This window comes from Fusarium solani (assembly GCF_023522795.1).
Source record: "Fusarium solani strain SB1 chromosome Unknown bctg00000009, whole genome shotgun sequence".
In the NCBI taxonomy this organism is placed as follows: domain Eukaryota; kingdom Fungi; phylum Ascomycota; class Sordariomycetes; order Hypocreales; family Nectriaceae; genus Fusarium; species Fusarium solani.
Window position 1 is genome coordinate 1,419,844 of NW_027072144.1, and position 15,000 is coordinate 1,434,843.

General features: G+C 51.0%; 4 protein-coding genes across 4 annotated transcripts; 2 read left to right on the forward strand and 2 right to left on the reverse strand.

Moving 5' to 3' along the window:
- Positions 1-2,128: 2,128 nt before the first annotated feature.
- On the forward strand, positions 2,129-3,624 carry MRS44_013495 (uncharacterized protein; the record flags this gene model as incomplete). Its single annotated transcript, XM_065616967.1, has 2 exons — positions 2,129-2,354; positions 2,750-3,624. The coding sequence occupies 2 exons, from the start codon at positions 2,129-2,131 to the stop codon at positions 3,622-3,624; spliced, it is 1,101 nt and encodes a 366-aa protein (XP_065473039.1).
- Positions 3,625-4,320: 696 nt separating this feature from the next.
- On the reverse strand, positions 4,321-7,400 carry MRS44_013496 (uncharacterized protein; the record flags this gene model as incomplete). The annotated part of the gene is made up of 8 exons (XM_065616968.1): positions 4,321-4,481; positions 4,543-5,056; positions 5,112-5,342; positions 5,400-5,611; positions 5,676-5,917; positions 6,052-6,206; positions 6,298-6,775; positions 6,847-7,400. The coding sequence occupies 8 exons, from the start codon at positions 7,398-7,400 to the stop codon at positions 4,321-4,323; spliced, it is 2,547 nt and encodes an 848-aa protein (XP_065473040.1).
- A 912-nt stretch (positions 7,401-8,312) lies between these two features.
- On the forward strand, positions 8,313-9,279 carry MRS44_013497 (uncharacterized protein; the record flags this gene model as incomplete). The annotated part of the gene is made up of 3 exons (XM_065616969.1): positions 8,313-8,476; positions 8,576-8,862; positions 8,900-9,279. The coding sequence occupies 3 exons, from the start codon at positions 8,313-8,315 to the stop codon at positions 9,277-9,279; spliced, it is 831 nt and encodes a 276-aa protein (XP_065473041.1).
- A 1,209-nt stretch (positions 9,280-10,488) lies between these two features.
- On the reverse strand, positions 10,489-14,743 carry MRS44_013498 (uncharacterized protein; the record flags this gene model as incomplete). The annotated part of the gene is made up of 8 exons (XM_065616970.1): positions 10,489-11,134; positions 11,179-13,185; positions 13,241-13,484; positions 13,868-13,935; positions 13,990-14,006; positions 14,054-14,067; positions 14,438-14,470; positions 14,527-14,743. The coding sequence occupies 8 exons, from the start codon at positions 14,741-14,743 to the stop codon at positions 10,489-10,491; spliced, it is 3,246 nt and encodes a 1,081-aa protein (XP_065473042.1).
- Between the last annotated feature and the right edge of the window lie 257 nt (positions 14,744-15,000).

Below are 15,000 nucleotides of genomic sequence, written 5' to 3' on the forward strand. Positions count from 1 at the left end.
CAGGGATGCTCTCTGGAATGCTCTGAGGCGTCGTGAAGGGCGAGGGGATTCTTCGGCTTCGTTATGACGGCCTAGATGAAGCATCAGAGTGCGAATAGCATCAACTGGGGCGGAACTGACTGTGGCGGAGGTAGTAGCAGTAGAGTGCCATCAAAAGACCTAAGGACGAAGGAGCTCATGGCTGAAAGCGCGAAATCTGTGGAATTTTGTGGTGTTGACTCGGGCAGCGCCCGAGCCACGGCTCGTGGCCGGCTCGTGTAATACGCTCCAAAACACCAAAAAAAAAAGAAAAATAAAATAAAATAAAATAAAAAATAAATGGCGATCATGATGTAAAAGGGACACTGTTTCGGTCTCATGTTGGATCGAGTGGAAACTGTAGCAAAATACGGAAAACATCAAAAAATATGTAATGCCTCATACAAGTCAAGCTACCGGGGGGCCATACTTAACTTACTTGACTTTGTTTGTGTCAACGAGCCCAAGCTTACTCAAGCCGACTCGGCTTGACGGCAGCGCTGGCCAAGGTCGTCTGGAGCCCGTTGTCAATCAAAAGAGCGTGCTACATGACCACCAGGGTTGGACATCTATCGAATGTGAGTTGAATCGATAGTCATTCGACGCCAAGTCACGACTGTCGAATCGAATTTCTTAGCGTTCGATTCGGTCCTGTCGCGTTGAGAAGCCCGTCGCGCGATCTTACGCGGCTGAGCATGATTGGTGTCTTAATGGCCAGGGTGCGGTGTGGGTGCTAAGATCAGTTAGCCAGTACATCCAAGCACCCCAAGCTTTCCAATGTAAACCAGGTCTCTTGCAGCTGCAGCCATCATCCTCTATGGTAACCCACAATTGGCTGCTTTATAAAATTTCAATGCCAATCTACTGAATGGGGCCTTTAACCAATCTCCACGGCGACCATGTTGCGCGTATGAGAGAGGCTGAAGAACGTGTCAACTCGGCTGTAAAATGCGGCTGGAGAAGTTAAGAGGTACTGGGGTCTTCATGATAGAATAGGTGAGAACCTTGGTATCCTCCATCATCTGGGTACAGGGTAGGTCCGCCTCCGAGCTTGCTCCGACATGCGCGACGGGATCATGCTCAATGCATGTCGATTATTCGGTAGAATGAAAGGAATGCAATAGAGAGGGCGGTGGGGGGTGGGAAGCCAATCTAGATTTAGAACGTTTATTAGTGCAGGATGTATGATGGCACCGCTGAGATGCCGGATGAGGGAGTGAGAAAATGGCGATGGCTCAGTGCATTCGAAGTTTCTGCTGAGGTGATTGAACGGAGACGGTCTGGTGATGAGTTTTGCCACCTAGTAGTGTTGGAAGACTTGCAGGAAGACGGACAAGCCTTTAACAGCATCTCTGATACTAACTGGGACTTTTATCAACGAAGACACTCCCACAACAATAAATTTGAACCTTCCCTATTTGGGGGGGTTTTGGGGGAAGAGGGGATCTTGGTGTTTCTACGTACTTTCTTGGTATTACATTTTAATTGTCGGACTGGCATGGTCACAAGAAGGTAATGAGCAAGTCAGCCGCCGCGTCGTTAGGGATACTAGGTCTTGGTAAAAGACCTTACAGATTTCTTGTCTTCTTTACGTGCGTGGCGAGATCATGGACCCTGAGTTGCCTTCCAACTTGTCTATTTCTTCCGAATTATGGCACTGCACCATGTAGGGAGAGACAGCAGTGCCCTCTTGGTAAAATTGCCCCCTTTTGCTTTCGCAAACGGTGGTAATGAAAGATGTGACCCCATAGAAGAGGACTGAGAGGATAGTTTCCTTTCCAACAAGGAGAGGGGAGAAGTAAGGTGAAATAAAAAAAAAAAAAAAAAAAAAAGGACTTCAAAGGGCGTCTAGTAAGTCAAAAGACCAATGGAATTAGGTCCCTCCTAAATTGAAGGAAAGATTTTCCAAACTCGTATCGCTTGATCCGAAGCCTTGGCTTATGAAAGCGAAAGAAGTGCAATAGACATGCTTCTTGAAGGTAAAGCAAATCATTCTCCCAGTCTCCTCCCCAGCCGCTCCAAGAGGTAAGAACAAAAACCTATCCGTCTCGTCAACGAGCGAGTTGGGCTCGTTGTCTGGACTTGGTGATCAGGATGAACTGAGTAAGAAATGTGTAGTCCTGAGGAGCCAAAGGCTTCTGTCGCTCCTACCCTTGACTACAAGGGAATCAAGGCAAGACTTCGCTTGTTGTTGATCATCATGCTTCCTCAATCAGCTGGTCGAACTTGTGAGACGTCATTTGACAAGCCTTCAATTCGAAATCAGGATGAAGTCACATTGATCCTCGGATACACTCTGAGGAAAGGAAGCGAGTGTTGGGAACAAGTCCGACGAGGTATATATATAGTGAAATCGGCAGTCATTTTAGGACACTTCACGATGAGGCGAAACTGACTGTGTACCTTCTTGTGGGACGGTGCAAATGGGACTTCAACAGCCGGTGTATACTCTTTTCAGACGATGGACTGAAAAGGCCCTGACTACATGTTCAAAGTGTAGTTCTCGGCTGCTGTGCTTGGATTGAGATTTGTGACCACACGATCCGTTCGCCCCAATAAACGAGTGTCCCTCCTTCCTTTGAGTTCCTATCATCCTCTCCTTCCTGCTGCTGCCACTGCCCTTATTATCATCTGCCTTGGTCTTTCAATCAGTTTTACGCCCAGTTTTTTTTTACCTAGCAGTTAATAAACGCTATCCTCGTGAAACTGGTAACTCGCACAATTATGACAGCCGCCAGTGTCATGGGCCATGCCCGGCACTCATTGGAAGGTTACTGGGAGTTGCTGACGTCTGACAAGAAGACACAATACTTTTTGATATGCTCAGTGTATATCTTGATCTTTACGTACCATACCCGGCGCAGCCTGCCAGTCTACCATGTCAAATTTCGCCAACAAAGCTCTTCATCACTGGCACTACACATCCTGGCCGGTTCGTTTGAGCTTGCACGATATTACACCCGAGCTGTTGACGGGGATGTGGTCCCAGAAGTCATCGACACGGTCGCATGCTTCGCCCAGGCATTCACAACTCTACGCCTTTCAAAGACCTTGTTGCGGGGCGACGTAAGGACACGACCGTCTTACCAAGCTCCCGCACTGATGCGACCCTTCATCGGATTAGCTGCGCTTGTTTATCAAAGCCCCTCTATACATCGGGCATCAGTCAAGCTTCTCCACGCCTTCCTCTACACTCGAATGATCATATTCTTGGCCAAGAGGTTCGGTGTGGGTAAGATTCACTCGAACGCCACGATCTACGCGCACGCTGTTTTCCTGGGTGCTATTATTGCCATTCATGATTCTGGCCTGCCAGCTGGTGTGCCTGTTTACATCGGTATGGTGGGGGCTGTCATGGTCCTCAACCGATACGTTGCGGATCGTCTAGCCAGGTGTGTAACACTTAATGACCCTCAGCCAATGCAAAGGCCTAACGCCGTCGATAGGTCATGGGCCTCCAAAGTCTCCATGCCGATATGGGAAAGAAATCTGACGTCCGTGTTGCTCTGGCTAGGGCTGGCTGACCTGGAAGTGGTCAAAAAGTATGATCGTTCTTCAAAGCCACCCTGGCCTGTGAAGGACGAGTTCGTCCAAGAAGGGATGTGAGGAAAGGAGGCGCAAGGGTTGGGAGGCGGCGAACGGATTTCTATAGAGCGATGTAATGTCTAAAACATCGCCTCATGGCGGTACACGCTTTGTAGTGAAGGGGAACAGACATGTGCGAGAGCAGAGCTACAGGGGAAAACCCAATGTAGCCTGTTCAGAAGGCCAGCACTTGTCTTTTGTGAATGAGCTCCACAGAAAGAAGTGACCGTTCTTATGCAAAAGCGGGTGCAGCGATTCTGTCTTCCAGATCAAGGAATAGAACCTATCAAGGCAACGAAATCTGACGGCCTGGCAGAGTAGAAAATAGTGTAAGATGGAAATTCCACCGCAACAGTGGGCAAGATAAAAGTGTCAATTGGTAGTTAATGACGATAGGTATAAAACCGCTAGTCAGTCACAACCATTTTCATAGCCCTATTGGTGTATTTTATCGTCGGCTTGGCGCAACAAGAAACAAGAAACGTCTTATTAAGACATCAATTATGATATACTCTTAAGGCCTTGTTCGATAGCAACACGGCGCGACGCTTCTCCAAGAACGTTAGTCACGAGAATTAACTAACTTAATCAAGACTTCCGGCCGATAACAATCCTGTGTCCGACGTGCACATTCGCCTTCACTTTCTGGGCCAGACGCCCCCTGCATCACAACGCGTGAGAGAAAGCTGAGTGGGTGATAGGTGTGCCTTACTAGGTTCAAAGCTCTCCGCTAACGAGGTTACTGGGGAGGACGAGGAAGGCTAGGGCGATAATGGCGTAAAGTCCAAGAAGCATAGCGCCCTCAAGGTAGTTGGATTTGCCGTCTTGCACAGTGTATGTAACGGCAAGAACGGAGACGAAAAAGACAGCAGTTTGGACTGAGGGGTAACAGGTTAACATACAAACATCCGGCACGGCTGCGGGTTGTTCTAAGCCTACAAGTCTCAAAATGAAAGTTCATATCTGAGCCAAAGGCCCAGCTGACGACGACGAGGAAAGGAGTGACGAAAAGAGAGATCTGAATGCTGAAGCCAACGGCAACACTCATGGCTAGGTCCATCTTATCCCGGACTGCAACGACGACGGCGGTGGTACGCTCGGCGGCATTTCCAATAATGGGGATCAAAATCAAGCCAATAAAAGCCCTGCTTATGCCTGACGTCTCGACAAAGCTGTTGATACTTCCCACAAGGTAGTTGGCGCAGACGGCAACCATGATGGTGGTGACAACAAGGACGGCGACAGCGCTGACGGTACCCAGGCTGGGCTCCTCGGGCTCCTCATGCTCGCCAGAGTTCTGGTTCTCGGCATCGAAAAGGCTGCTGTGAGTACGAAGCTGGAAGACGCGGTAGAGGAGGTAGAGGAGAAGCAGTATGATGGCGATTCCGCGCGACAGAGCGAGGATTCTCTGGTCCTTATCCCTGTAGCCACTCTGGTCAAGCACGGCAGACAGCTATATCCACGGCCAGTTAGCTTGTTCCTTGAAAGTGGCGAAAGTTGAAACATACGGCAGCGGGGATGATGAGCGAGGCAGACGAGAGTGCCATGAGCGAGCAGGTAGTTTGTGCTGTAGCCGAAGAAAAGACCTGCTCTGTACCGTTGCCAGCCGATCCGCGATGGACGATACCACCAAACAGGAAGCACATGCCCATCACCAGTAAAAGGTTGAAGAGGCTCGACCCGAGCATAGAGGCCTGGACAATGTCGATATGCTTTTCCTTGAGCGCTACAATGCTGACCTGCAGTCATGGTTAGCATCTCGGTTTCGACGTAGGTCTTTCGTAGGGGAGGCGCACAATTAGCTCGACGGCATTTCCAAGGGTGGCATTCAGGAGGCCACCAATTGTTTCTCTCAGCCGTAGAGAGATCTCTTCGGTCGCAAACGACATGACAGCAGCGAGGGGTATGATGGCGAAGAAGTTGATGGTAAAGACGGCAGTGGGATTCCAGCACTGCTCCCCGGCGACAATGCCGATGGGGACCATAACCAGAAGGAAGTTGGCATAGCCTGGAATTAAGTCAGTCACATCGCCACCAGAGAAATGGGGTTTCAGAGTCATGCGTAAACATACTGCTGAGAAGGGTAATCTTGGTGACATGCCATAAGTAGGCGAGATGTCTCAAGGCAGAGTTCTGGCTATTGAGACCCGGTGTATATTTTGAGTCCAGGAGAAAATTCAAGGTGCTCGAGCCTCGACGGAGACTGATGCGGCCGTCAACATTGCCATGAGGAGAGGCACCAACGAGGCTATTAATAGGGGCCGGCCTCATAAGGGGCGAGCTCTCGTTGAATGAACCGATCGACATTGGGCGCCTGGTCTTTGTTGAAGAATGTAATATGCGATAAGTGTGAGCTAGGGTGTAGGAATATTTGGCAAACAGAGATGATTCCTATGTGCCTAGGAACAAGCAAGACAGGGAGCCATATGAACGGGAAGACTTCTTGACTTAAGTAGGGAAGCCAGGAGCGACAAGGCGGCTGGATCAGCAAGGGTATGTGAAGGTGGAGCATGCTGCGCCTCATCCGTGATACGGAGGTCCAACTGTCGCACTCTGCCATCCGTAGGTAGCTCGTAATCATAATCCTGCGGATTACTAGGGGCCTGAAAATCATGAGTTCTATTACCTATCTGTATTATTCACCCTGTCAAAGCCCTCATATCAATGGCCATAGCGTCGGACTATCACGCGGACCATATCCTCCAGTGCCAAATTGCATAATGCCTCTTCCGCAAGCCTATCCCTCTCGTCCTCCCCGCCAATAAACCCGCTGCGCTCTAGAAATTGGGAAACGCAGAGTCGACCATTTACCCTCCAGCAGTCTCGGGCCATGGAAACCGCCTTCCCACAGCCTCTGTCTAGGTATGGGGAACGAGGAAGGTCTGAGTTGGGAAAGGCGGTGGCATAGATGCGTCGCCAGCGCTTTGCCTCGCCGAGATAGATTTTATCTCGTCGTTTCAACTTTGACTCTTGGTAGAAGTTGATGCCTTCAATGGGCTGTGGGTCACGAAGCTCACACGTTCTCTCCAAGATGTGGCTATCCCGGCTGGACAGTGTGTCAAAGGTCTGAGAGCAACGGGGGCAGTAGGGGGGCTTCATGTGGTGACGCCTTAGATGACGGATAACGTCTTCGATGGACCGCAGGTCGTATTGCAGCAAGCATTGCTGGTATCTGGCCGGGTTGTAAACGTAGAATGGGCATGCCAGGTGGAAGTATCCGACCAGGGGGAGACTACGACGAACCCGCCGATGCTGTCATCGCTGTCGTTGCCCTCCTTCCAGTGTGATGTCCGGAGTCGCTTCCGGGGGGGTAGCCTGTCGTCAGGAGGCAGAATATGTCGTGTGGATTTCATCCAAGCATCCAGAGAATCCAGGGCGGACTTTACAAGCTCCGGCCTAGAGCTCTGAAACCGGTGGTTGTGTGGTAAAACGTATTCTTGGGCAGCGCCCGGCGAGGAATGCTCGCTATCGCTGCATGAAATGTCATCAGAATCGCTACCACTAGCCGAAGAACTGCTATCCAGGTCATCCTCGGAGCTGTGACAGTACAAGGAGCCCCTCGAGCCGCGGAAACATTGGTTCCGGGCATGGGTCCTCGGTTGCCGAGACCGCTCCCGTTTGATGCTGGCTGAGTTGTTAGGGGGCGGGGGTTGAGATGATTCGCGTGTAAGGCCCGCACCAGGCCTAAATGGTATTTGACAGATGGTAGATGTCGTTTGAGTCTCGGCTTCCTCCTTTGGAGTTGGTGGTTGGCCGGGGGAACACTTCCCCTGGCACGATAGAATCCGCCGGGTCATGTTCTTTGGATGAAGCTAGTGCAAGAGCTTCGTTGGGGAAGGAAGGGACGACCTTAAATTGCGCCGAGCAAGGTCATCGCTCCTGGCTTTAATGGCTGATCCAGTTTTGCACCCTACGCAAATAGGACGCCTCATCTTGCAGCACTGGCGTCCAAATGGGGCTCGCGAACCGTCCCAAACGCGTAGTGTCCCTGGGGATCTGTTCCTGCAGTTGCATGAACAGTGTACCTAGCATATGCAATGATGGCTGTCGCCACCAGATGTCAGGGCAGAGAAGTGCAGCGGCTTGCCAGACATTCAGGGCGCGTGGGCACGGCTGATGGCTAGGATGATGCTTCATCGTGAAAGAGACTTGCGTGCATAATCAGCCATGAGAGGAGAGATGCCAGGGATTGGCTTCAGGCGGAACAGGCATTGTCGAGTCACGGCTGTCGTTGACGTAGGATGGAAGAGATTTGGGATAACGATGAGGTCGGCGGCGGAAGAATACTGTTAGGCAGACGCCTATAATCAGAGCTCCCCGTATGTCAGCCAGTCAATCAAGCACAACAATCATACCAACCGAGTTGGATAATTTCATCCTTCAATCTAATCAAATCATCCGATTTTCTAAGTTGAAATGATTGATATACCATGCACAACCACCCTTTCGCCACGTAAAAAAAAAAAAAGCACCACCAAAACTCGTCAATTTCACTTGCACGAAAGTCGGCCAAAATAAATAGCTACCTAAAAGAAGGTACCTCTATTGATTATAGAAATGATTGGAGGTGATTATTTTGACTCTGTAAGGCTGTGCGGGGTACGCGATATATGCAGGTCGTGCTATTGAAATATTGTCAGGTTAATCACCAAGCTCCTCACTGCTCTTTCTCGTGTTTTTTTGTGTTTGTCTTTGACAACGACAAAAAAATGCCTATCTCGCGGCTTCGATGGGAATACACAGAGGACGACATGGTTAAGGCTATATTGGATATTCCTGATAATGGCTTTTCGCCCTCTCAAGCGGCCCGGAGACGAGGAGTGCCCCGAGGGACTCTAATCGACAGACGTAACGGCCGCACAGCCGTGAAAGAGTAGATTCAGCCTCGCCGACATTTGTCCAAGAATCAAGAGGACAGATTGGCTTTCTGGATACTCCGTCAGGAATCCTTGGACCATGCTCCGTCCCACAGTCAGATCCTCGCTTGCGTCATCGGCTTGTTGAGACAGCAGGACGAACATCCCGAGTTAGGACGCAATTGGGTGACCAGATTTATCAATCGCCGCATAGCCCTAAAGACCAAGATGGGTAGACGTCAGGAAGCCAACAGGTTCAACTCTTTCACGCCCAAGGCAGTTCACTGGTACTTTGATATCAGGGAGGGCCAGTATGGCTGGATCAAGCCTGAAAACATCGTCAACGTTGACGAAGGGGGTATTATGACTGGTTTCGGCAAGCATCTATCTGTATACCTTGTCAGTTCTTGAAATTTGGCCGACTAATCCTTTTTATTTAGGCTTAGATAGCCTGGTTGTTGGAAGCGTGGACCCAAAGCGGAAGGCATTTCTCAAGGGACCACAGACTCGAAATTGGACTTCATTTATCGAAGCTGTCACTGCTGGCGGCCGCGCCTTGATCCCTGGCATAATCTTCAAGGGGAAAGAACTCCAGAAACAGTGGTTTCTTGAGGAATTCAAGAAGATAGCAGACTGGTATTACATAACTTCGCCTAACGGGTGGACTGACGACCACATTGGCGTTGAATGGCTTGAAAGAGTCTATCTGCCCCAGACCATGCCTGCCGACGACTCTGACGCGAGACTAATCATTTTAGATGGTCATGGGAGTCATGCAACGATATGTTCTTCCTTTCCTTCAGCTCAAGATCACTACTGAGCGACGGAAGGATGAATGGATGGCCACGTGCTTTTTGAACAACGTTTATTGCTGCTATCTGCCAGCACACTGCTCTCATGGGCTCTAGCCGTTAGACAATGGAGTATTCAATGCCTCCAAAGCCGCATATCGACGAGAGTTGGAAAAGTTCGCTTCATTGACTGATTCCACTCTAATGGACAAGGTCAATTTCATCAGGGCCTACGCCGAGGCGCGTCGAGTTAGAATGACTAAGAAGAACATACTCTCCGGCTGGAGGGTTACTGGGAATTGGCCGATCTCACGTGCCAAAGCGCTGCGGCATCCAGAAATCTAACAGGATAGGCCAAATGGCAACCCAAGAGCAACCCCCGAACCCGCGCCGTATTTTGACTCGGACGATACAACACAAACGAGCCGTCAAATTCGTGATCTCGGGCTGAACAAAACACCAAAGACGCGGAGACGGTACAACGTAATAGCAAAGGGCTTTAAGGCTTAATAGCAGACGGTAGCGGCGCATACTGTTGTTATGTCGCGCAGGGATGCTGAGTGCACTTGACAACAGGTAGTTCTTGTTGTAGTGATTGTGATTATTCTTTGTTAAGTTTCCATGATCTCAATGAGAGGCCCTTTGGGGCCTTATATCTTTGAATGATCCCATCTAGGACTTTGAACCTTAATCGTAGGACTTCAAACTTTAATCTTGATCCTGAAGTTAAGGGGGAACTCTCAGTTCTTCCAACACATACTGCGAGGATTGCAAGCCTAGAGGAGGAATTGGCTCGCCTGAAGAGAGGGAAGAAGAGGAAGGCGGTGCCGAATCCTAACAAACGTTTTATGACTCTTGGTGAGACTCTAGCTGGTGGAGAAGCCATATCCGAAGAGAAGACTCAAAATATGGCCGTTGTGGTGGAAGGTGGCTGTTCAGGCGAGCCGGAGTCAGAATCGGAGGCTGGCTCGGTCATTGAAGTCGGAGAGGAAACCATACCCCATCAACCAACCACGCGATCAGGGCGGGTTATCAGAAGACCGAGGATTCAATAGATATGTGCATTTATTATTTATAAAACGAAAAATTTTGCGCATATCTATCATTTTGGTCAAGTTCTGTGTAAGTAAAGTTGCTGATTTTTGGTGGTGCTTTTTTTTTTTTGTGGGGCGAAAGGGTGGTTGTGCATGGCAACGCTCCCTAAAACTATGGCTTCATCCTACAAGACGCACCCCTGTCTATAGTCTGACTCGATCAAACTGCATCTGGTCCGGAGGACACAAGTCAAACGATACGACACCCTTTTCATCAAGAGAAGCGCCACGGTTACACACGGAAACGTGGCGAGTGCCCCTCGTCGTCTGACGAACCTCCCAATCGCTTACCCCAAGATGATCTTTAGGTATCCACAGAGTAGGCCGCCGAGCACGTAGGGCTCTGTGTTCAAAGGCAGTGCGGACGAGCATGTCTCTCATACCCTCGGGCACATCTTCCAACCTTGTGGGAAGCTCGGAATATTCTGCACTATCAGCGGCCACCTCAAGGTATTTGTGACTAGTGGCTTTGTCGCTCCGGCTGCAGGCCTCGTCATTGACGTTGCACTCGGCAACGCGATGCTCCTGGGTGGATGAGCCCCGGCGCAGCGTTTCGTTCAAACAATCGCTCCCTTCTATTGGCAGATGATGGAAGAGAGGTGCAAAAGCTCCGTTGAGCCAGATCTGGTAGAGGACTGTAGCAATGAATAGCAGAATCATGATCACGCCCTGCGCCGTGCAAGCGAGCCTCCCATCTCCATCCTTCACTATGAAGAAGAGACCGGCGAGGCAGAGCTCCATCACGTATACGCCAGTGAAGGTCTGATTGAGCGCGCGGGGTAGAGCACCCCTCCGGTGTCGTAGTCAGACTGGTAGACGTAGAATATCATGTACCGCTGAGCGGCCCAGAGAAGGGCGAAGGTGAGAATAGCAAAGGCAGATATGAGGGGAGAAATGATACAATACGTCAGGGCGATACACGCAAAGTTTGTGTAGGCAGGGAAAACAGCGCTCCATCTGACAGAGACGGGGCTAGTATGGCGGAGCCATTTGGCACGAGGTGTAGAATCGAGCAGCGGCCCAAGAACGTAGCGTGTGATAAGAGCGCCTCCCTGCAGGAGCGTCGCGGAGCTGGCTGAGAGCGACTGCAGGATCATGTAGGAGAAGAAGTAGTTGGCTGCCTTGGGCAGATTCCTGGACAGCATGTCGAGCACGTCTCGTGCTCTTTGCAGCTCACGCACGTTGGCTGCCAATTCGCCGATCGACGCCGTAAAGAAGGAGGCGATGGAGACGACGAGGAAGATCTGGATATACAGAAAGACGAAGTAGAATCTCTGGACGAACTCGTCCCTTAATGCGTGGGTCTTGACGCCCTTGAACTCGGCCAGGAGTTCCAGGAACAGCGGCAAGAGGTAGAGGAGAAGTGCCAACAGTACGGTAGGCAGGAGGCCTGCGAATGCTTGGACGGCCGTTCTGAGCATCTGTCTGTCCTCCAAAAGCGACTCCCAGTGGCTCCCCTCGACAAGCTGGTCGATTTGGCTCAGAGCGCCCGTCCAGGCCACGGGAATGGACCAAAGCGAGACCATGACGAGCAGGATGCCGTACGCCGCCATCGATCGGAACCAGCTCGCCCGGTAGGATAGGCCCAGATTGGCCCAGATAACTCCCTTGGGGCAGAAACCGATAATTCTGGGGGTCATCTGCCCCGGGAGACGGAGAATCTCGCTCTGACAGGCCATGTGAGCTGCCACCTGGGTATTGAATTGGATGAATGCCGAGTCCAGGAGCGGAAAGCGATCTTCCGGGTTCTTCTGCAGCAGTTCGATTTCCGAGTTCATAGCATCCAGCTGCTCTCGGCACCAGTCTATGGTGTCGACTCTCTTCGAGAAGGGCGCGATCCCGGGAAGCCATGGCAAGCCAAAGAGCGGCAGCCGATGGGAGGGTCGGTCGTCACTGCTCAGGATCTCCCACCAAGGCCATACCTTGTCATGTTTCTCGCAGTCAGTGCCGCCGCCGCCGCCGCCGCCACCGCCACCGCTGCCATCACCAGAGTCTCTCATGGATAATTTCCCTTGCTTCTCGGAATCCATACGACTGAGGCCTGGAACTCGGGGCATCCGACGCCCAGACGCCGATTTCGACCTCTCGTACCCGCTGGTTGCGACTTCCAACACGCCGTCAGGTCTCAACACCGGTTTGCCCGCTTTTCTCCACGCCCGTTGGGTAGCCTTGACGAGGAGCGTTTCGGCCTCTTCGAGCTTACGATGGATTTCATCGCGGCGGTCAATCTTCTCTGCCAAAGAGGAGAAGTCTCTATTCACCCACACGTTCTCCACCCCGCCGGGAAACAGGAAGAACAGGTCCCGCAGCTTTTCTCTGGTGCACAACGAAGCGGGGATCGAGTTTACCAATATGGTCCTTGCCGAAGGCCTGGCCCGGTGGTCGGCGCTCGTGAGATAGCTCTGCCGCACCTCTACGTACCTCTTCATCTCGTGAAAGAAGATGAAGCAGACCCATGTCACGGCGACAACAGACATTGAGAGGTGCGCCCAGTAGCGATGCGTGCTCGTCGGCCGCACATTTCCCCACGCCAAAGTGTCCAGCCCCGTGGTCTGATCCGGGTGCCGGCCTGTCGAGTTTCCCCCTCCGTCAGAGTTGAGCTGACTACCCCGTCCGCCGACATAGTTTAATGGCACTAGCACGGGTATCACCACCACGGCGATTGGGACGAAGATAGCAAGCAGAGTCTGTAGGTATCGGAGGAAGAAGTACGCGTCAAGCCCACACCTCTTTATGGTGTCTTCGTCACGCACGTTCCACAGCCACTTGACGGTGGTGACGAACCCGTAGCGTTGCCGTTCCGGCCGCTCGTGCGGGGGAGCTAGATATAATTTTGACTTGCTGATTGCGCGTGTCAGTATGTGGTGTGGTCCCAGGTGGAGGCCAGCGAACTCACAAAACACGGACTAGGTAGTTTCTGAGGAATAGAAACAAAAGGAACTGGATGAGAAAGATGATAGAGCCGCTGCCGACGGCGGTAAGGAAGCTAACAACGCCAATGCCTCGGTCGTTCTGCGCGCCACCAGGCAGTCTATCGCCCGCAGCTCTAGCAACGAGAAGAGCACCTGGAGATACTAGTTCTATCATATGTACGAAGCCTACGATGGTGATGCGGCTGTCGCCTTCCGCCCTCTTGGTGCCTAGGGACGACCAGGCACGAGGTGCCGTTGGTCTTGGGTGCCACAGATCTTAAAGTATTTACATGCTCTGGATTTGTAGTCGTCTTAGCCGAATTCTACTGAACTTAGGCTTTAGTCCAAATTTCTGCGTCCTTTGTCAGACCCGTCGGCTAGTATGCAGGAAGCATGGGGCCTAGGGTTGCCCGGGATTGAAATGCTGTGAGGTTTTAAAAACCTAGAAAGACGTTAGATTAGCAAGTCTATTTTGTACCAAGATACAACGGCCATTTCAGTCCCAAAACTCGAAACAAGGTATCCTATCGCTACAGTGTGGTGCGAGTTCAGCGTCAGTGTATTGGTTTTAGACTTTCCAAGTTGAGGCCTAAATTGGCAACTGAAGCAACCTGTGCACTCTCTGTACGCGGTGAGCTTCTTGACAAAATGGGTCTTGCTGCTAGAAAGGGCCCGATGCCTGCGCACTGTTCTATGCCCGTTTTCGTCAAAACTACAATGTCAAGTTACTGACGCTGAAAACGCACCACACTGTATTACCGTAGTGTAGCAGAGAGCTGTTTCACGCCCTGGCTTACGGGATCGGAGGTTGCTGTTGCTATGTTACAGTCGAGACGTTAAAGAGTAGTCACCACTGCCCATGAGGCAGTCTTTGTTCTCTGAAGCTAGAGTGTGACTACATTGATGCTAAATTTGGTTTTATTTTTTCCTTACCTCCTCATCAGCAAATCCTAATGGCGGAGGATACTATTTAATCTGATAAATCGGGGTCCCGCATCCACAAACTCAAAGCCTTCGCCCTTCCTCTCTCTCTCTCCCCCTCTTGCTCCACAACAACCAGTAGCCTAGGGCCTTCAACACCTGAAAGTGTGCCCTATAGTGAGCGATGGTGTAATAGTAGTCATTATGGGAGCTGATTGTTCTTCCGTGATGGTTGTGGTAGCTCCATGTAGGATACACACCTAGATTCGAAGCAAGTAGATGTATAATGTCTTCTGCGTTTGCACGTAGAATCCTATGCCAGGAGGGAGTTTTTCTACGCGATCGTTACCAATCCCTCGGGAAGGCTTCTCGGCTTGGCTCAATAGAGGCTCCAACTCAGCAGTCTGCAGCGCTTTCTGGTACACGCGGCGAATATCGAATAAGCTGCGTACTGGACGGTTGAGAGGTTCGCCGTCAATATGAATGGTCTTCACCCCACGTCCAGTGACTTGAACATCAGTAACTCTCACTGAAATATGACGATTTTCATGGTGTTCTTTATTCATGTTGAAATGTATGCTGTGATGTGTTAGAAGTGTGTGGTGTGAGCGGCGCGAGGACTGGTATTTATCAGAGTGTGTCGATGTGAAGCGTCGAGGCTTGTATCGGTGTCACTATTTAGCACCTGGCCGAATTAGGCGGCTTGCTTCGTCAAAGTCGATGGGGGATACAATGGGCTATATTTAGAGTCGAAGATGAATGTCCAACACACTCGCTCTAGCGATTCTATGTTGGAAATATTACGCAGGGGTGCTGAATGCAG